The 20,039-nt window shown below is 57.6% G+C and overlaps 1 protein-coding gene across 2 annotated transcripts; it reads left to right on the top strand.

Moving 5' to 3' along the window:
• Positions 1-2,081: 2,081 nt before the first annotated feature.
• On the top strand, positions 2,082-15,066 carry PLPP2 (phospholipid phosphatase 2). Of its 2 annotated transcripts, none has more exons than XM_073324304.2 (6): positions 2,082-2,279; positions 11,075-11,226; positions 11,661-11,938; positions 12,379-12,436; positions 12,940-13,116; positions 13,946-15,066. In XM_073324304.2, exons 1-6 carry the CDS (start codon positions 2,228-2,230, stop codon positions 14,081-14,083), a joined length of 855 nt encoding a protein of 284 aa, XP_073180405.2. In that variant the 5' UTR covers positions 2,082-2,227; the 3' UTR covers positions 14,084-15,066. The 2 variants fall into 2 exon arrangements, with proteins under 2 accessions (XP_073180405.2, XP_073180406.2); XM_073324305.2 differs by lacking the exon at positions 2,082-2,279 and adding an exon at positions 10,033-10,506.
• Positions 15,067-20,039: the final 4,973 nt, after the last annotated feature.

Below are 20,039 nucleotides of genomic sequence, written 5' to 3'. Positions count from 1 at the left end.
CTGCCCCCTCTCCAATTTTTCAACCTCTGTTTCGAACTGAGGAGACCAGAACTGAATACGGCATTCCTGCCTCGGTTTCACCAGCGCTGTGTACAAAGGGCAAATCATCTCCCACCTCACTATTCCCATCTGTATCCCGCCAAGGATGGCAGGAGCTCTTTTAGCCACAGCAGTTTAGAGCTGGGAAAGACCCATTATAAGAACATAAGAATGGCCACAATGAGTCAGACCAAAGGTCCATCTAGCCCAGTGTCCTGTCTTCTGTCAGTGGCCAATGTCAGGTGCCCCAGAGGGAATGAACAGAACAGGGAATCACCGAGTGATCCATCCTCTGTCACCCATTCCCAGCTCCTGGCAAACAGAGTTTAGGAACACCAGCCAAGTGGATGTCACCAGGAGTCATGGGATGAAATTGAGCACAGGGAAAGATGAGACACAGGAAAAAAATGTCCTAATGCTGAAATCTATCAGGCAGCAGAATCATCTCCCAAGGGAAGCGTCAAGACTCCCATCGCTGGAGTCATTTAACATTTCTCTGGACAGAGCGCTCTGGAATACAGTACTCCGGAGGGAATGGTCCTGCACAGGCCCAGGGGTCAGGCATGATGGGATTTGCCCTCCCAGATCAAGCGGATGGCCCATCAAGTCTACGATCTTGCATATTCGCGATGCTTCTTTTCCATCTCCAGTTTCTGTGAGGTCATCTCATCCTCCCTTTCGCAGCCCCTGGCAGGGACACAGGAAAGTTTAAACAAACAGTTCCCTTTCTTTGGCCCGGATTTACAGCTGGCGCAATGGAGGTTGTGTCTCTCCCAGCCTCGGGTTGAAGGCCCCACTGCCTGCCTGGCTGGTTTGGTTTCTCCGTGCAGGGGTCAAGCCTTGCACAACTGGCTGGGGACAGGAGAGTTTGCTTTGCCGCAGGTACAGGGCACTCTAGGAGGCAGGATACCAGAGTGAGGGGCCAGTAGCGTGTCCCGCACAGCACAGCAGGGGAAGTGGAAATGGGAGCCATCCTAGAGCAGGAGAGGAGGGATTTCAAACCACTGTGATGGGCAGCCAGGGAAAGCATGAGTGCTAAGCAGAGCTGGGATTACGACTCAGGAGTACTAGGTAACCGGTCTGAAGCTTTCCCCTTCCCCATGTGACCAGAAACATTCTCGCCTACCCCTGCCCCCATCTTCTGCCCCATAACCCCCCCTGCCTCCCATCTCCCATCCTAAAAGCCCTTACCCCTCATCTCCTGCCCCATCATTCCCTGCGCCCCATCTCCAGCCTCATAACACGCCTGTGCCCTGTCTTCGGTCCCATCAACAGTCCGTCAGCCCCTGCCCCCAACCTCTACCCCACAATCCCCCAGTCTCATCTCCTGCCCTATCTTCTACATCATAACCCCCACCTCTTATCCCTGCCCCATAACCCCCCTCCCCTCTCCTGCCCCACCGCTCCCTGCCCCATCTCCTACCCTATTACCCCCACCTCTTGTTCCTGCCCCATAAACCCCCTCCCCATTGCCTCCTGATCCCATCACCTATCCTATAACCCCCCTCTCATCGCTGCCACCTTCTCCTGCCCCTCTATTCTCCTGCCCCATCACTCCCTGCTCCCATTTTCTACCCTATAACCCCCCACCTCTTATCCCTGTCCCATAACCCCCTTCCCCTGCTACTCCATCACCCCCTGCCCCATCTCCTATCCTAAAACCCCCTCCCTTCTCCTGCCCCATCGTTCCCTTCCCCCATCTCCTGTCCTATAACCCCCCCCATCGCTGCCCCATAACCCCCCTCCCTTCTCCTGCCCCAGCGCTCCCTGCCCCCATCTCCTACCCCATAACCCCCACCTCTTATCCCTGCCCCATAACCCCCCTCCCTTCTCCTGCCCCAGCGCTCCCTGCCCCCATCTCCTACCCCATAACCCCCACCTCTTATCCCTGCCCCATAACCCCCCTCCCTTCTCCTGCCCCAGCGCTCCCTGCCTCCATCTCTCCCGTGCTCCCCGGGGGGCGGCGCTGCCCCCTGGCGGCTGCAGGCGGCAGGGGAGGGCGGTCCGCTCCCAGCCCGGCCCGGCCCAGCCCAGCGCGGCTCCGCCCCCGCTCCCGCAAGCCCCGGACTTTAACTCCTCGCCAGTCGCTCGCCCTTCTCGTGCGGTGCCCGCTGCCGGGGGCCATGTGAGCCGGCTGGGGCCGAGCGGCGGGCGCACGGGGGCCGGGGCAGACGGTGCCGCAGCCAGCATGGAGCGCAGGAAAGTCTTCGTGGTGCTCGATGTGCTCTGCGTGGTGGTCGGTGAGGGACCCCCCCCCCCCGTCCGGTCCGGTCCTGGAGCCAGCTGCCCGGTTCGGAGCCAGCTGGGAAACTTCCCCCCGGTCCTGGACTGGTACCAGCTGGGCAGCCCCCCCCTTCCACCAGCGCCAGCTGGGCAGCATGTCGTCCCCCCCCCGGCTCCAGCTGAGCATTGCTCGCCGCTTTCCGAGCCAGGGCCGGGCCCGGCTCCTCTCCGTCCCCGGCCCCAGCCGAGAGAGGAAGAAACTTCTCCTCCGCCCGGCCCAGCTCCAGCTGGCTTCGTTTCTGTCCGTGCAGGGCTGGGCGCGGGGCGGGCCTGGAAGGGGGTTGGAATTGGGAATGGGGAGCAGTGGGGCTGGCGTGGGACGCTAGGAAGGGGGGCTGGTGTGGATGGGGGGGCAGGTTAAGAGAGTCTCTCATAACCCCTACTTGTGTCTCGTCTCATTTCCGACCTCCTCCTATGGCGGGAGTTGTCCCTACTTCCCCAGAGCAGACCCCACCCCTTATGATCCCCCTTTACTCCCTGGGGCTTCAGGGGGAGCTGGGGCTAGTGGGCTGCACCGTGCCCAGTGCGGGAACCTGCATTGCAGGAGGGAGTCCTGCTGCCCTCCTCACCTGGGGGCACGACCCCCATGGAAGCAGCTCCCCTGCAGGTGGGCTGGGGGTGGAAGCCAGCTGCGTGGGAGGTTGTGAGCAGGTTCTTTGCTGGGTGAGTGCACCTGACCTGCCACCCAGTTAGCCTTTGTTCCCAAAGGCCATTAGCCAGCTCGTAAGGGTACAGGACGAGTTTATGGCTCAATAAGGAAGTGGTTTCCCTCAGCTCCACCAGCCTGGAGCCACTGTGCAGGGAAGGGGTGATAAGAATGAAGGTCTGTGGCCTTTGCATCCGTGAGGACCATTTGCACAGGTGGGCACCCTGCCACCCCGAGAGCTTTTTTGGTGCCAGATGCTGGGAAAAGCAGGCAGCGTCTGTATGGATCACAGCTCTGTGCACTTGCATGGGGGTGGGGAGAGATGGCTGTGGATCCTGCTCCAAAGAATTGGACAGCTGGGCCTTTAAAGAAATCCACGTGGAGGGGAAGGTCCAAAGGTAGACCAAAGGCACGGGCCTTGATTTAGGCAGTTGCCAGACACTAATTCTGTTCTTAAATGGGCATTTTTTGGGGTTGTTAGCCAGGGAAGTGGTTTGCTAGGGCAAGGTGCTGACCTGCCAGCAAATACAGGGTTAAATTAGAGCAAAGCTGGGAGCCGTTTTTGTCCGTAAACAACAAAGTCAGGCCCATCCAAACTTCTCTGGACACAGCGGCACCAAGGGGCAGCTAGGCCAATGCAGCACTGGCGTGCTGTCTCGCGGCGCTGGCAGGGCTGGGGAGTTTACAACATGCCTCTGAGGAGAGGTGCGGGGCATGGAATTGGTGGGCTGCAAAGTAACTGACTTTCCCCTTCGCCCTCACTCTTTCCCAGCAGAAAGCTGGCACTGCCAGCCAGTGCACGGGTGAGGGATGCTCTCCCCTTTGAGTGTAGGCTGCTGCCGGGGGCTGGATTGCCCTGGCTGAACCAACCGCCTCGCTCTGTGTCCCTGTCCCATTGTGGCTCAGAATGGTGGGCCGCTGGCTAGCATCCTTCTTGCTGTGATTTGCACGCCGGCAGATGCAAGAGCCAGGTCTGGACGAGGCTGGCATCGCGCTGGATTTTGAGGCGTGTGTGCGTCTCCCCCCAGCGCACGCGTCTCCCCCCAGATCTCTCATGAGGATCCAGTGCTGGTGGAAGGTGCTGGATCATAGACACCTTATCCTCAGACCAGCTACAGCATTGGGACGCTGCCCAGCCAATGCACCTCAACCGTGCCCCAGAGGGAGAGGGACCAAGATCTCCTCTGGTGACCCGGACACTGTGAAGAACTAGATAGAGACCCACCAATCTCCTGTCGCCCAATGGCCATTGGACGGTGGTAACTTCCCTTTGCTACCAGTCTGGTCTTTGACCCAGGGTCTTGGTGCTGTCTTCCCCGTGGGGGAATGGGTTAACCGATGGGTTAAAAATATTGAACATGCCCAAGCCGGTTTTAGCTCCCTCCCGTGCCCTTTTCACTCCCTGAGCAGACAAATGCTGCCTCTAAAATAGCCATCTACAAGTCCATAATTAAAATACCCTTAAAGTAAAGGAACAGGTCTTAATTTCAGCTTGGACCTCCTCTGGGATCCGTGTAAACCACAGGTGGAAGGGACCGAGGTTCCGGGGTTTGTTTAGGTCTCTCTCTTGCGTGGCTCTTTTATTTTTAGTGGCTGTGGATTAAATTATCCTGTGAGAAAATTGGTGCCTAATTTGAGCTGCAAATGAACGTCTTGCAGATATTTTTAAGAAGCTGCTGTGTGTGCAGTTCACCTGGAAGCCCTGTGCAGCTGGGGAGGGTGTCAGGCACAGCGGGCCTGTTGCTGTTTTGTCCCTCCCCCCCGACCATTGTTTCCGCCAGAGACAGTTGCAAGGGAGAATTTTGCATGTTGCTGGAACCAGCAGGGTGAGTTTTTCACCTGGGCAGGAGGCTGCACCATGCACGCAAGGGGCTGGCTCAAAGGAAGGTGGCGGTGACTCTTCCCCACCTCCTTGATTTTGCCTTTGTGCAGCAGGGAGAAGACCAAGGTGGCCTGTTTACCCACAGAGGCCTATTAAACAATGGACTGGATGGACATTTTTTTAAAGGTGGAACTTGGGAGATAGGTCCCTTTTAAGGCAGCCCAGAGGCTCCCGGCCTTGGTTTCTCGTGCAGACACCTTGGCTTGCTGGCGCTCAAGCGTTGGTGGAGGGCTGGGATCCTGTGTTCAGACACGGCAGGAGCAGATGACTGCCGGCTGCCTCGGGCTGGGCTGGAGGTAGGAGCGGTGTACTGGGATTCTCTGCGGGGATTGCTAACCAGGAGGCAAATGAATGTCTGGTGGTGGTTTCAGTGATGGGATTGCCTGCCCTGCGGGGGGCTGGGCAGTGCCCCTCTCCACCAAATCCACGCAGCCGTGGGATGGTAACAGCCTGGTTGAGGGTTTGAGCTCCAGAGGCCTAGATGGGAAACGCTCCCTGCTCAGTAACTGGGCCATCCAGTCCCATGAAGTCTGTTCTCTAGCCCAGAGTTGACCTCTTTCCTCTTCCTCCAGTGCTGGCCTTGCTTCTTCACCCTTGAGGGCCCATGGCATGGGGTGGATTAGAACTGATGCTAGGAGAGGCTGCAGATCAGAATGCAACCTCTGTAATGCTTTAAAACAAACCTGCTTAACCTTCTGCAGTTCCCCAGCTCTGCCTCCGATGCACCTGGTGCTGGGTCCCATGGCCAGGAAGGCTCCTGCAGCTGAAGGGGAGTGTGGATGATCCTGCAGCCTGTCTATGCTAGGGTAATTTGCACTGGGGTAACTTCACCAGTGCAGCTAGGCCCGTGCAAGCCCCCAATGCAGACACCCCCCCGGTGCAAAATGGGGCTTGCACAAGTGCAATGTATGCTGGTAATTTACAAGGTAAGTCTCACCAGTGCAAGCCCCACCCTGCACCAGGGCAGCACATCCACTCTGGGGGTTTGCACTGGTGAAAACACAAACAAGCCACTCACCCCAGTATAGACAGATCCCTAGTGTTAAACCAGATGGCTACTGCTGCCTTGTCTGCATTGGGATCTCAGCCACCAGCACAGCTGCATCAGCGCAAACATCTAGTCAAGACACTCCTTACGCTGGAGCCACGTGAGGGGTACAACTTATCCTTGTCTGAAACCAGTGTAAGCTCTACCGGTGCAAATTGTGTTTCCACGAGGGGTTTGCACTGGTGCGGCTGCACCACTGACTGAAATCCTAGGGCTGACAAGGCCTGGCTTGCCGCCTCCAGGTTGCTCTGCAATCTTTGCTTGGACAGGGAAACCTCTCTGCTTTCCAAGTGCTTATAAACCACCCTGCAAAGCCCTGGCTGATTCCAGGGACCGGGCACAACAAGTTGTCGTTAAGAATGCAGCTGACTGGAAAGTTTCAGTTAACTTGGAAATGGAATTTTTTCTGATTTTTTTTCCCCCTCCCTCTTTTCCTCTCCCCCCTTCCCATTATCTGACCAGCTCTGTTAACTGTGCTCTGTGCATGGCAGTGGTCGCTCCAGGCCTAGACAGTCCTTGTGGCCCTATACGGCTAGAACCAACCCATTAGCCACAGCCCCTGCAGTCTCCCCTATATGACAGCAGACGCTGAGCTCCTAGCTGGCTTCCCCACTCGCTGCAATGTGTACGGGCCAGGAAGGGGTCAGGTAGGAGAGATGCCAGTTGTCAGAGCGCCTCTTAGATCAGTTGCAGAAGGTGGCGGGTGCATCCTCAAGGGGTTAAGTTGCCTGTGTGGATAGAGGAGCTTGACACCAGGGGGCGCCACTCCCACAAGTGGGAAGGCACTGGGGAGGCTGGCTCCCAGAACAGCACTTGGGTCCACGAAGGTGGCCGTTGTAGTGGGGGGTAGGGCTGGGTGGGCTCCTCCAGCACATGCAGGGGCTGCCCTTGGTCTGGTCCTGTTGCTGAATCCTTCCTTTCCCGGGTATCTCCCAGCACCGCCAGCTTTCTCCTGCCCCTGTGTCGCCATAGGGTCACCACTGGGAAAGCGCCGTCCCTTGCTGGGGCAAAGCATCTGCAGAGTAAAGGGGGGCGCGGGAGAGCCCTGTCTCCCAGGTGTCACTGCAGGGCTGGAGCTGTTCTGAGAATGAGGTTCGAGCCCCTTGCGGAGTTGGGGGGAGAGAGGGGATCCCCCAGTGTACCGGGCAGGGGGATGTGTGTACCCGCAACTGCCTGGCTAGGGCTAGTTCTGCTGTGACCCAGCCAGCTCTGGAGCACGTCTGCTCGTGGCTTTGCTCTGGGCTCACGTCCTGCCCCACTGGAGTGCCCCTGCTGCCCCTCCTGGGAACCCCTCCCCTTGCTCTCGGGCTCCATCGCACCAGGGCTGTTGTGTGCCAAGCCGGGGCTGGTGCTCCCCCGTGCCGCAGCCTGGTGACTTTTTCCACTGCACTTCGGTGGCAGCAGGCAGGGTTCAAACCGTTTGGGTGGGGTGACCGTCTCTTCATGCCCCACCCCAGCACCGACTGGCAGGCTGCCCATTGGACCGGGGAGCTGGCATGGCGGCATGTGTTGTGTGCGGGAAGGTGGGGAAGCTGCGGCCTGGTACCTGTGATGTGGAGATGCCGTGTGAGACAAAGACCTGCAGGGCCTGTGTCAATATCGATCCGGCCCAGCTCGGCTTTGCTGGTCCGGAAGCAAGCACAGAGCGTGATCTCCGTGGGGAACGGCTCTGCTGCGGGGCGGGGCTTTGGGGCGGCGCAGGGAGCAGCACGTCTGATCTGGGGGGCTCCTGCTGTGCCCCACGCGGGGCGCAGAGTGGGGAACGTTGCAGCAGGGTCTGAGCTGGGGGATGGCGTGCAGGGGGTAGACAGGATTGGGATGAGTGATTTTATTGACACTGCCCCGGCACTCAGCGCCTGCAGGGCACGCACCGTGGCACCATCTATAAGGCAGAGCACGGCTAGTGAAAACGGCTCCTCGGCACACGCTCCTTATCCCCCTCCAGATTCCGGCAGCCACAGGTAATTGCTGAGAGGCTGCAAGCTGTCACGCTAACGACCGCTTGCTCGTCCGGCCAACGCAGGCGCCGGGGCTGCTATTTTGGGTAAAACCTCTGGGGCTGAAAATTGCCGTCTTAATTGACGTGAATGAGCCAGCTGGCCGAGGGGACGACGTGGGGGGTGGGGTGGAGCCTCAGCTTGGGGACAGAGACGCCGGGGGCTCGTTATGTTCATCCTCACCCGGGGGCTCGTTACCTTCATCCTGATCCAGGGGCTGGTCCCGTTGCAGGCAGAGGGAGCCTTCTGCCTTTGGCTCGGAAGAGCGCAAAGTTAGGTTGGGACTCCTCTCCCTGTCGGTCGAGAGAGGCTATCAGATCCTGGGAAAAGCGGCTCTGTAGGAGGGCGACAGGGTCTTTGGGGGCAGCCCCAGGGATGTGCTGTCTGCCCAGGGACTGTGGGGTCTGGGACCCCATTTCCAAGAGCACTGCGCTGAAGGGAAGCAGGTCGACTGGCCAGGAGAGAGGGTCACTGCCCTGCTCGTCCAGCTGTGGACAGGAGACAGAGGGACTGGGGCAGCTGGAGGATTGAAGAAGGCAAAGATACGGGCGACCAGCTGTGTTGATTGAGGGGGGTTGGGGCGGGGGGTCCCCCAGAGTCTTGGCCCTGTGTGGGGGAGCCTGAGTCTGGCTGACTGCATGTCAGAGCGAGGCTTTGGTGTCTGCTGGTAAGAGGCCGCACACCATCCTGCTTCTGAGATGCAGAAGGCGCGAGGTGGCATTGGCCTGGGGGCAGCTCTAGGGGATGATACCCTGTCCCTGGGTGCAGGCCTGTCGAGAGAAATCTGGGGGGCCTGGTATGTCACATTCGCTGGGGCCCCTCTTGTTTTGCTGTATGTACGCAGGTGTTACAGATGTTTTGGGGAGGCCCTGAGCTCGGGGGCCCTAGAACGATTGTCCTCCCTTTTCCTCCCCTCTCGTCAGCCCCGCCTGGGTGGGTCTATAGGGTGTAGGAGGAAGGTGCAGATGAAGCCAGCCCCCACGGGGAGCTGGCAGGGCCAGCTTTCTCTGAGGCCCCCTGGGCCCAAGGGGAGCTGGCAGCACGTTGGCTCTGGGGATGGCTGAGTTTTGAAATCACCGGCCCCACCTCCTTGGGCTCTGTGCCCGGCCCAGGCATCGGCCTGTCCTTAGTCAGCACCTCGACTCCCCAGTTGAGAGGATGGGGACCTGTGGATGCCTCGTCCCGCTGGATGCTGTAGCGGTGGGAAGAGGAAGAGCCCGGATGGGACGATAGGGAAATCCCCAGCACGGCCACCTTCAGCCTCGTGGCTTTGACTATTTGCTAAGAGTCCTCTGTGCCCCTGATCCTGACTACAGTAGCAGAGTGGGGATAGGCTGCCACCCCCTGTAGTGGTGTAGGTTGGGGGGCAGTATAGTCTGGTGGTTAGAGCAAGGGGCTGTGACTCCAGAGATGTGGGTTCAATTCCTGGCTCTGCATAACTATGGGCAGTTACATTAAAAGCTTTCTGGGACGGGCACGTGGGGGGCCTCATTCCTGGTTGGGGCCGTGATATAAGCACAGGGCTGGCCATCAAAAACTCTAACCGCAGCTCCTGCCACTGACCTGCTGGGTGACCATGGGAAAGCCACGTCCCTGTTTTGTGCCTCAGTTTCCCCATCTGTAAAGGGGAAACATTTACAGGGGGAACTGTGAGGATTGACTACTGTCTGTGGAGCATTTGGAGAATAGCAAGTGTCGGACGTCTCTCTGTCTATTCCAGTAGCACCTAAAGGCCTTAGCGCAGATCCGGGCCCGATTGTGCGAGGTGGTGTACGTACACAGAGTAGAAGACAGCTCCTGCCCCAAAGACCTTGCAGTCTAGGCAAGACAGGGAGAAAAGTATGACCCCGATTTTTACAGGTGGGGAAACTGAGGCAGAACCAAAGTGGCTCGCCCAGGGCCATGCAGGGCATCTGTGGCAGGGCTGGGCCCTGAACCCAGATCTCCTGAGTGCCAGTGTGGGGCCTTAGTCACAAGACCACCCTTCCTACCTAAATATGGCTGCTTGACTTCTGCACTGACCCAGGGTTGGTGGCTTTCTCCGGTTTAGACCATTCTGCTGTGGTGGCTGAATCCGGAGCCGCAGGTGAGGGACATGCGGATCCGTGGGGGGGGGGGGGGGGCTAGTGCCGAGCGGCAGATGGGAGAGACGATCCTTGCAGCTGAGTTGCAATTCCCGCTCTGCAGGTGGTTGTGTTTACAGCAGCGTGGCAGCTGCCAGGGCCTGATAACGGGGCTCTGCTAATCAGCAGCAGCCAGGGAGTGGACGGGAGGGCCCAGGGGGGGCCAAGCTCCTACACCAGTTGCCTTGGCATCCCTGGAAGGCAGAGTCCTGTGAATCAGGGCAGCTGTGACTGAAGTCGTGACCTCCCCGGGGGACGGTGGGTGCCTGGGAGTGATCGGGCCCATCCATGCCGTCCTGCCGGGGACCCCAACCCAGGGCTAGAGAGATCCTTGAGAACAGCCGTACTGGGTCAGACTGACGGTTCTTCTGGCCCAGGATCCTGTCTCCGAACTTGGCCAGGGGCTGGGTAGTTCGGGGTCCTTCCCTGGCATCTGCCCCAGCCTAGAGGCGCGTCTGCATTGAATTAGACCCCGGCTACCCCCCTCCGTGAGTGACACGCGGGCATGTGGGGGAGGGGGCATGGGTCAGGGTTGTAAGTGACTCTAGTGCGAGCCGGAGGGGCTGCCTTGTCCCCTCTGGATTCGGGAGCCCCCTCTAGGCAGAGAATAGGTGCTGTGTGGGCAGTGACGAAGCAGCCTTCCCCCGTGCGCTGCCCTCTGCCGATGCCCCTCAGCCTCGCCGTTGAGGGGCCCCACGTCTGGTTCCTTCCAACCAGGAGCCGGCTGCCTAGGGGTGAGGATGCTCCGAATCCCACCGCAGATCCAGGCAGGGGCGGCTGCTCTGCTGGGTCTGGTGCTGTCTGGGTTTGGTCTGTGGCCCCGCAAGCCCAGGTGAATGGGGGCGGCTGGGCCGGGAGCCGGCAAATCTCGGAAGCAGCAAAAGGGACTTCAGTTCAACCCGTGCCAGGCAGGGTGGGACATGGAGCCCAGTGCGGGTATCTCCCTGCTCTCCGGGGGGAGGAGAAGGGGAGTGAGGGAGACATACCCCTGGAGGGGGACTGTGCCCCCTCCTGCAGAGAGAGCCTCCCTGACACCCCTCCCCGCTCTGCCTTCAGCCTCCCTGCCCTTCGTCATCCTCACTCTGGTGAACTCTCCGTACAAGCGTGGATTCTACTGCAACGATGACTCCATCCGCTACCCCTACAGGCCGGACACCATCACCCACGGGCTCATGGCGGGGGTCACCATCACCTGCACCGTCCTCATTGTAAGGAAACCTGGGGGGCTCCCCCTTTCACTTCCCCCTTCCTCCGCACCTTCTTAGACAGCCTTGCTCCACCCCATCCCGAAACACCTCGACCTGGCTGGTCTGGACAGCAGATCCCTTCGCTGACTCCCGCTCCAACCAGCCAGCCCTGCTGGGGCTCAGAGGGCATCTCTGGTCCCATCGATCTGAGCGAGCGGCCGGCTCCCTGCGGGGAGAGGCTAGGGCAGGGATAACTCTCAGGGCCTCCCTGTCCACTGCTGGGAGCTTCCCCCAGAGCCAGCAGCTCCCTTCACCAGCACCCCGCAGCAATACTCTGGCCGCTCCGGCTGGGATTGGCTCAGCCATCCTGGCCGCCCACGACTTCAAGAGCAGAGCCGGCATCGGGACCGCTCCTCTCGGGCGGCCGCTCACTGGCTCTCCCTTGGCTTCCGCAGGTCTCCGTGGGCGAGGCCTACCTGGTGTACACCGAGCACCTCCACTCCAAGTCAGAGTACAACAACTACCTCGCCGCCCTCTACAAGGTGGTGGGGACGTTCCTGTTCGGCGGGGCCATCAGCCAGTCCCTGACCGACCTGGCCAAGTACATGATCGGCCGGCTCCGGCCCAACTTCTTGGCCGTCTGCAACCCCGACTGGTCCAAGGTGAACTGCTCCGTCTACGTGCAGCTGGAGAATGTGTGCCGGGGAGGCGCCAGGAACATCACCGAGTCCAGGTGACACGAGGGGCTTCACGGGGGGGGGGGGGACCTTCTCTGGGGTGCTGGGGGTGGGGGAGGGCAGCTTGAGACCAGACCAGACCCTGAGAAATGCCCCACCAGACTGAGATCCATTGGTGGGGAGCGCTGGAGGCTGGGCAAGGAGACATGGACCCTCCTGGCCGCTGGATGACGGAGATGAGGTTGGGAGAGAAGGTCCAATGGCCGGTGAGGAGTTGGGAACGCAGCTCACTGAGGCTATATGGGGTGGGAGGGCAGAGTCGGAAGGAGCGTGCAGAGGTGGAGGGAAAGCATTGCTCGGCGTCCTGATCCAGGGACCTATCCACAGGGGATTGAGAGCGTGAGAGATGCCTTAGGGCGGGCGAGAGGGGTCCCGTGGGCTTATTTGAGGGCAGGGTTGAGGTCTCTCATCCTGATCCTGGTCTTTGTTCTTCCAGGTTATCCTTCTATTCCGGACACTCCTCCTTCGGGATGTACTGCATGGTGTTCCTGGCAGTGAGTAGTTCTCGCTAGGTTTGCGTGCGCTGTGTCACAGCAGGGAAAGGGGGCAGTGGGGTCCAGTGGGTAGAGCCAAGGAGAGGTGGGAGTCCAGACTCCTGGTTTCTATTCCTAGCTCTGGAGGGAGGTGGGAGTCAGGACTCCTGGGTTCTATTCCTCGCTCTGGAGGGAGGTGTGGTCCAGTGGGTAGAGCCGGGGAGAGGTGGGGGTCAGGACTCCTGGGTTCTGTTCCCAGTTATGCCCCCGATTGTGTGAACTTGGGTTAATCCCTTTGCCTGTCTGAGTTCTGGGGGCAGAATTGAACGGTATGCCCACCATCACTGTTGCCCCCCCCAGCAGGGTCGCACTGCCCCACACGTTTCTCGCCCTGCGTTCTGAGGCCCCTGTGTGTGCTCCACGTGGCGATCCCCGGGTGGGAATATCTGGGTAAAACGACCCTGCCGGCACTGGGCTGGGGGGCAGCGCCGGGGAGACTGACTGACCGACCCTTCTCTCCCCAGCTGTATGTCCAGGCCCGGCTGATCGGAAAATGGGCCCGGCTGCTGCGCCCCACGATCCAGTTCTTCCTGATCACCTTCGCCATCTTCGTGGGCTACACCCGGGTGTCCGACTACAAGCACCACTGGAGTGATGTGCTGGTGGGGCTCCTCCAGGGGGCGCTCATCGCCATCCTCACTGTAAGCGCACGGGGGCATCCCCACCCCTCCCTCCATGCTCACCGGGTGCTCTCTGGCTCTGCCTTGGGGGCCGCCTGCTGGCGGATGGATCCTAGCACCCCCCCCAACCTTGCAGCCCTGTGTCCACCCCCCTCCTCACAATCTTGCACCCCTGGCAGCTTTGCTCTGGATGGTGGTTTTGACCTCATCCAGTATCCTCCCTCTGTATCGGCCTTGCCCAAATCCAGGTAACTGCAGGTGCCTGATGCTTGAGGAAGGCGACCTACCCATTCTGCCATCACATTAGCACCTGGTCTGTTGTGCCCTCCCCCCGTCCCCCAACTGATCGCCCCAGGGGTCAGCGGGAATGGCCTAAAGATCTGGGTTGGATGATCTCCGGTCTTGGTCTAGCTCTGAATTCCTGCCCCCAGATCAGAGTCTCGGGTGCTGCTTGGCTCCCAGCAGAGGCTGCTGAGGAGGAACTAAGAAGCTAAGCTGGCAGCACCTGTTCGGGATGCTCTACGACATTGCTTCACACCCTCCTCCTCTTCCTCCCTCGCCCCGTGTGGCAGAGCAGGACGTCATGGTCCCAAAGCACGAAGAGTCTGGACTCCTGGGCTCTGTTCCCAGTTCTGCCACTGACTCGCTGCGTGACCTTGGGCAAGTCACTCGGACCAAAATTTTACCGAGGCTGCTGGACGCAGCCAGACCCCATGGCCCTCTCTCGGCCTGTGTCGCCACACAGGATCTCCCTGAGACCTGGCCTGGATCCACTGAGAGATGTTCCCTCGATGGAATTATCCCCTAAAGCCTCATTCTTTTCTCTCTTCTTCCCTCCCCTGCCCCCCAGGTCCGCTACGTCTCTGACTTCTTCAAGCAGCGTCCGCCTCCCCAGTGTGATGAAAAGGACCCGGAGCGCAAGCCCAGCTTACCGCTGACCAGGAGCGAGCCCGATCGCAACCACTACAGCTATCCGGGAGCTCCCTGAGCTGCGGGAGCTGGGGGGGCAGCGCTGCTGGACAGCTGATGGCAAATCCCAGGCCCCACCAGGCTGCCTACCAGGGCTTTGGGGGGAAGAGCAGCTTATCTTGTTAATTGGTTCCACGGCTAATGAGTTCCTTATTACTGCATGGCGCCATGGCACCCGAGGGACCCCCTCCAGGGGGAGCCAAGCGAAGACTTTTAACGCTCATATGGAGTGCTGCGTGCTGGCCGATGCCAGAAAAACCTGCCCTCCTGCCTCTCAGGTCCAGGGGCTCAGATCTCTCACTGAGTGGGTGGGTGCGTCTCGTGCTTCTGAGGGTAGCTTTCCAGCCCTCTGCGTGGAAGAGGCAGAGGGCAATGGCACAGGGGTGGGACTGCTTGTGAAGCAAAGAGTAAACTCCATGTGAAGCCTGAGGTGGTGTGGTGCCGAGAGCGTCAAATTGTATTCGTGTTGACAACTACGGATCCTCGCCGGGACAAAACCAAAAGGACAATGCCATCGAAGCATTGCCCGGCTAACGATTTCAACCCGTGTTCTTCTCTGCAGCTTGATCACCTTAAAATATTCCCAGTAACCAGCAGCCGATGCAAATGATCAATGCACGGGGAGGGTCTGCTCCCGTCTCCCCGCCACGCCGGAGTGAACTGCCACCCGAGTTTGTGACGAGCCCGCATGGGGGTGAACTGGACGCTCCATAGGAAACGCTTTGCAGCCGTCTCGGCTCGTTCTTTAATGGGGGGATGGGGATGGGTGGGAATCTTCTGTGGTAAAGGAAACAAATTGCTGTCTGGAGACTGACACGGATTCTTGCCCTTTGAGAGCGCATGTTACCTGGTCCATCTCCTGCTAACAACCTCGCCTCCACTGCACAGCAGCGTCTGGCACCAAGGATTTTGGGCCTCCTTTTAAACTACATAAATTTTCATGATGATGTGTTTTTTGTATTCAATGTGTTTTTATTTTTAAATTAGATCATCCTTAAAGAATGGCAGTGTCAGGTCTATTCTTTTACTCCATAGATGTTTGTGGCCTCTAAATACATAGGTTTAAATGTTTTGTTTCGTTTTTTTTTAAAAACGGGGGATTTTTATGAAACCCCAAATTAATAGACATGTTTGCCTCAAATTATATATTTTTAACATTTCAGTGGGAATGGGGGTTGGGTTCTTGACATCAATACCCTCCCCCCATCCCTTTCTTTGGTGGCTTTGCAAGGCAAGCCCCAGGAAATTGGGCAAGGCTATATGAAAATGACTAAAAGCAAGAGTGAGTGAAACTGACCAGTTCTGACTTTCAGCAGCCCCCCAGCGATCCTAGAGGAGTGACATGTGAAAGGAAAACAAACGGGAGGAATGGTGGAAAGCAAACACGGGCACGGATTCTGCGGTTGGCTCTGTGTTATGTGCTAGCTGCTCGGATTGCACGATCCATGCCTCAGATTCTGTAAACTGCATTCACTCGCCGTGTATCAATTTTCTTTTCTTTTTTAATTAGGATTTTTAACCTGGCTGCCCTTTTAAACAGGAGGTGGACTGATGGGGAAACTGCCGCCGACACTGAGAGGAAGCATGGTCCAGTGGTCAGTGCCCTAGGCTGAGACTTAGACCAGAGTTCAATTCTGTGCTCTGCAACTGACTTCCTGTGTGGCCTTGATGGAGTCACTTAGCCTCTCTGGGCTTCAGCTTTCCATCGGTACAATGGCAATAATAGCACTAGCCTCCCTCACAAGGGTGTTGTGGGGACCAGTACATTAAAAATTGTGAGATGCTCAGATACTGCAGTGATGGGGGACCATGTACCTAAGAGATCAGGGAAGTTTAGCAGGTTTCTAGATGGCTGTTAACTTCTTGTGCCTTAATGGTTGCTAGAGCAGAGAGGTGCCATAGGCCCCTTGCTAGGCAAAGGCAGTAACCATTCAAGTTTCTTGGCTCTGTGTCATGGGACTAGGGTAGGATTATTATTTTTATATCGATGTTAAAAAAAGGCCTAAAAGCTCGCTGAATGAGAACTGTTTTTCTTGCATTCCCCCGTAAGTCAGAGCTGAGTGACTCTTTCCAAGCAATCTTTCCCTTTTGGCATTCAGGTCTGCCACGGAAAAGAAATCTCAGTCCAAATGCTGTGGTCAGGGGCGGAAAGTAGGGCTTGCTTTCGGGTTTCTTAGCGTGTTGTAATTGGCAAGGCAATCGGTGGTTTAGAAACAGAAGGGGGTGATATGCTGGGCACTTGGAAGAGGGTTGAAATGCATGGGGCAGCAAGCATAAAAATGCTCCTCTGATGATAAACTTGGAGTCGTGGAAAGCAGTGCTCAGTAATGGTTAGTGCGCTGGGGAGTTGAGAAACCAGTTCAGTTCCCAGCCCTGCCACTGATTTGCCATGTTACCATGGTCATGTCATTTTAAGCCCAGGCATCCAGCACAGAACAGCTCTTGTCAATGAGGAGAGAGGCGCTTTTAACTGTCTTGGAAAACCTGGGCCTGAATATCCATGCGTTGAGCTTCACCTGTCTAGAAACCAGAGATGGTGCTGCTCACCTACATCCAAAAGGTGCAGCTGCTCAATTAGTGCTCGCAAAGAGCGTGGAGATCCCACCGGTGCCCTCCAGCAGTAAATCGTTGGCCCTCGAATGATACGTGCCTGGCCTAGGTGAGATCATAGGAGGGATAGATGGTGATGTCTTGGCTGGCATCGGGAATGCTAACGAGACCCTCAGGTGGGTAAACACCTGCTCCTCCATTACGCATGCACACCAAGGAGTTCAAAGGGTGCAAGGAATGCAGGATCCTGTATGGAATGGTGTGCAAGTCTGTCCTTAGCTGGACACCATCCTCTGGGCCTGATCCTTGCACGTCCACCCCTGTGGAGCTGGGCTTCAGGAAAGTGAACAAATCCCCTGTGTAAAGCCTTCCTCACGTCACAGCTGGGATGCTGCAAGATGACGGCTGGGGCAGGCATGACATTGGCCCCTTGGAGTGGCAGGCTGAGACGGGATTTGGCTTATGGGCCATGAGAGCTTGATTCTGAGCTGTGTTACACCGGACCAAATCAGGAGTTCAGGCCATGTGAGATCAGAACAGGGCACGTGGGAGGGGCCAAGCTGTGCAAAGCACTCCCCCTGGAGCCCTCTGCAACCCGCAGCGAAGCGTAGCTGTTTGTGTTTCGTTTCAGGCGTTCGTCTGACCTGCCCGACTCTGTAAAACTAAGCACAAAACACAAAGAGGCGCAGAGGCTTCTGCCTGGTATTTCCAAATGTTTCTGCTGCCCGGCCAGCAGCAAAAAAAAAAAAAAAAGCCTTGTAAAACCAGGATCTTGCGTGGTGATTTATTATCTTCCAGATTTCCAATTAGCCTTTTGTAATAATAGAGAGAGAGAGAGAGAGAGAGACTGAGCAGTAATCATTGCCTCTTGTGATTCTTTATTGCCCATCTCTGGTAAGAGCCATTTGCTCAGGTCTGCTCCCCTTTTTGAAGGATGAAGTCTGAATCTACCTGTGATACTCCTTGCTCTACCCAGCAGCTGTTGTCTGTATTACAAAGAGATCCTTCCCCCCCCCCCCCCCCCCGAGATCCAGGCCCGGGGAGAGGAGGGGAGGGGACCCTGCCCAGTTGAAATTGACCAGACAAATTCTTCTCTCCGTGTTGGACATGGTGAGCGGAGGTTCAGAGAGATCCAGGACCCTGTCTGTGGCACAGCTGGGAATTGAACCCTAGTGTCCTAGGCCTGCTGCTGTCCGTCCTCACCTGGAGGTTGGGGATGATCATTTTTAGGGCCTAGTGCTGCTCAAGCTGAATATGGGACTGGCGTGTTGAGAAACCAGGGGGTTTTTGGCTCTGAGTCAGAGGCGCGGGTGCAGCAGCCTGGGTCTGGCTGGGGAGGCAGTGGGAGCAAAGGGGCTGTAGGGAGCTGGGATTACAGTGGCTTGCTGGGGGGAGTTGGTCCAGGCTACCAGTAATCAGGGGGTGAGGGGTTGCCTGTCACTGGTGGCTGCTCGTATTTTTCACAGCTATTTGCTCCTGCTCAGCTGGACAAGCTGCTCCCCTCGTCAACAGCATTGGGCAAGATGGGGCTCCCCGTCTCCCCCCTGCAACCTCAGCAGCAGGAGGGCAGGATGGATGTGGTGCCGATGCTGAGAGGAGCTGGGGCTTGTCCATATGCTGGCGAGTCCGGCCGGACCCCTCGCGCCCGCATCACCCATTTACAGCATGGCTGGCGTTTCTGTGGCCTTTTACCTGGAACGAGCTCAAAGCACGGTGATGTTGGCAGGTTGGTACCTGCCCTGTTTTCAGGTGGGGAAACTGAGGCATGGAGAGGGGACCCAACTTACTGGAGCTCATCCAGTTGGTGGCAGAGTGGCTATGCACATGCAGCTGCTCCTGACCGCAGTAGCTGTGGGTGCCCAGCACCTCTCATGAGGAGGGACCAGAATGGGGAATCCTGCCTCCTCCTGGACCTTAAACTAGCTTTACCTTAACAAGCAAAGCACTGTGTCCAGTTGGATCTAAACTCTCTACCCGAGATTCTTGATTTTGCAGCCAACGTGAGATGCTGGCTATGAACGAATGATGCCACGGCTGCAGCAACTCTGATGTTGCATGCAATTTGTTTTACGTGGTCCCCTGTGCTGTCGGTTTTCCATACGCTTCAGCTCTGTGCATTACCAGTGGACAACCCCGTCCTGTAGAGGGAGTGGCTGCTGGGCAGGGACCAGTCAGCCGTTCAGGATTTGGGGGTAAGCACCTTAACTGGATGTGAGCAACCGTGAAACAGCTCCCTAAGTGGTCCTCTAACAATTGTCGTCATGCCTCAGAGTCAACACTCCATTGAGATGAATGGGGCCGTCTCTCGAGTGCTCATTCCAGGCTTGCTGCAGACTCAGGCTTCTGCAGCAGAGGGTAGATTCTGTAGCCTAGGGGAGGCCCGGCTTCCGGAACAACCTCCCCACCACCTTGGGCTGAAATGGCAGTTCCCAGCCCTGGCCTAGGGCTCCAGCTGCAGAAGCTGGTCTCCATCCTTGCTCGGAGGTGGCTCCTGGTTGACCCAGAGAGTCTTGGAATGGGAACGGCACCAGCTTCCATGCCGAAGGCCCTGTCTACACTGGGGTTTGTGTTCATTGATGTGGTTACAGAGGGCACGTGTCTAGTCGAGACAAGCCCTGACCAGCCACTACCTACCCAGGAGAGCACTCCCCTGTGGATTGCATTTGCTCACCGGGTCGTTATGCTGCTTTGGCTCTTTACATCCAGCTTCCCTCTCCCCACCCCTGCCCGTGCCCCCACTCGCAAGGAGTGTTGGGCCAGGTACTGAAGCATGTGTGCAAGGGGAGGGGGGTTCTCTCTGGCCTTATTCCCCTCTCAAGGAGGCCAGGTCTGCACTGCAACCTGCCAGCGTAGCTCGGTCCGTCAGACGTGTGATCAGAGCTGCCCTGGCTAGGCCGGATGCAGCAATACGGGCAGACCAGTGCTGGCAGCAGTGTAGTCTGGTTCAGTCGGAGCAGGGCTGGAATGAGCTACCCTGGCAATGTTGTCGATATAAGCTCTGGCTGGACGGTGGTGGGATGGTACCCCAATATACCTACCCCAGCAAAGCAGGCTGAGCCTGGCCTGGGCCAGGGGGTTGGGATCTGTCTGGCTGATTCCTGGGATTTTATTGCAAGTCTTGGGGTATTTGGGGCTTTTCTTCAATCCCCAGCTCCTGGAGTCAGGTGACTAAGGGGGGATTTCAGCTTAGGGTTTGTTTTTGTAATAAAAACAACAAGGAGTCCGGTCCCGCCTTAAAGACTAACGCATTGATTTGGGCATAAGTTTTCGTGGGTGAAAAACCCACTTCTTCAGATGCACCATTTCATTTGTTTGTAATGAAAGTTTCTAGCCTTGGGGCTCTGGAGAAAAACTCGACTGCAAGGAATCCGCCTGCAACTAAACAGAACCCCGTGTGGCTTAGCTCTAAAGTCACATGCTTTTTC

Source organism: Lepidochelys kempii, chromosome 25, assembly GCF_965140285.1.
Source record: "Lepidochelys kempii isolate rLepKem1 chromosome 25, rLepKem1.hap1, whole genome shotgun sequence".
Taxonomy (NCBI): domain Eukaryota; kingdom Metazoa; phylum Chordata; order Testudines; family Cheloniidae; genus Lepidochelys; species Lepidochelys kempii.
This window is presented reverse-complemented; position numbering and strand designations above follow the sequence as displayed.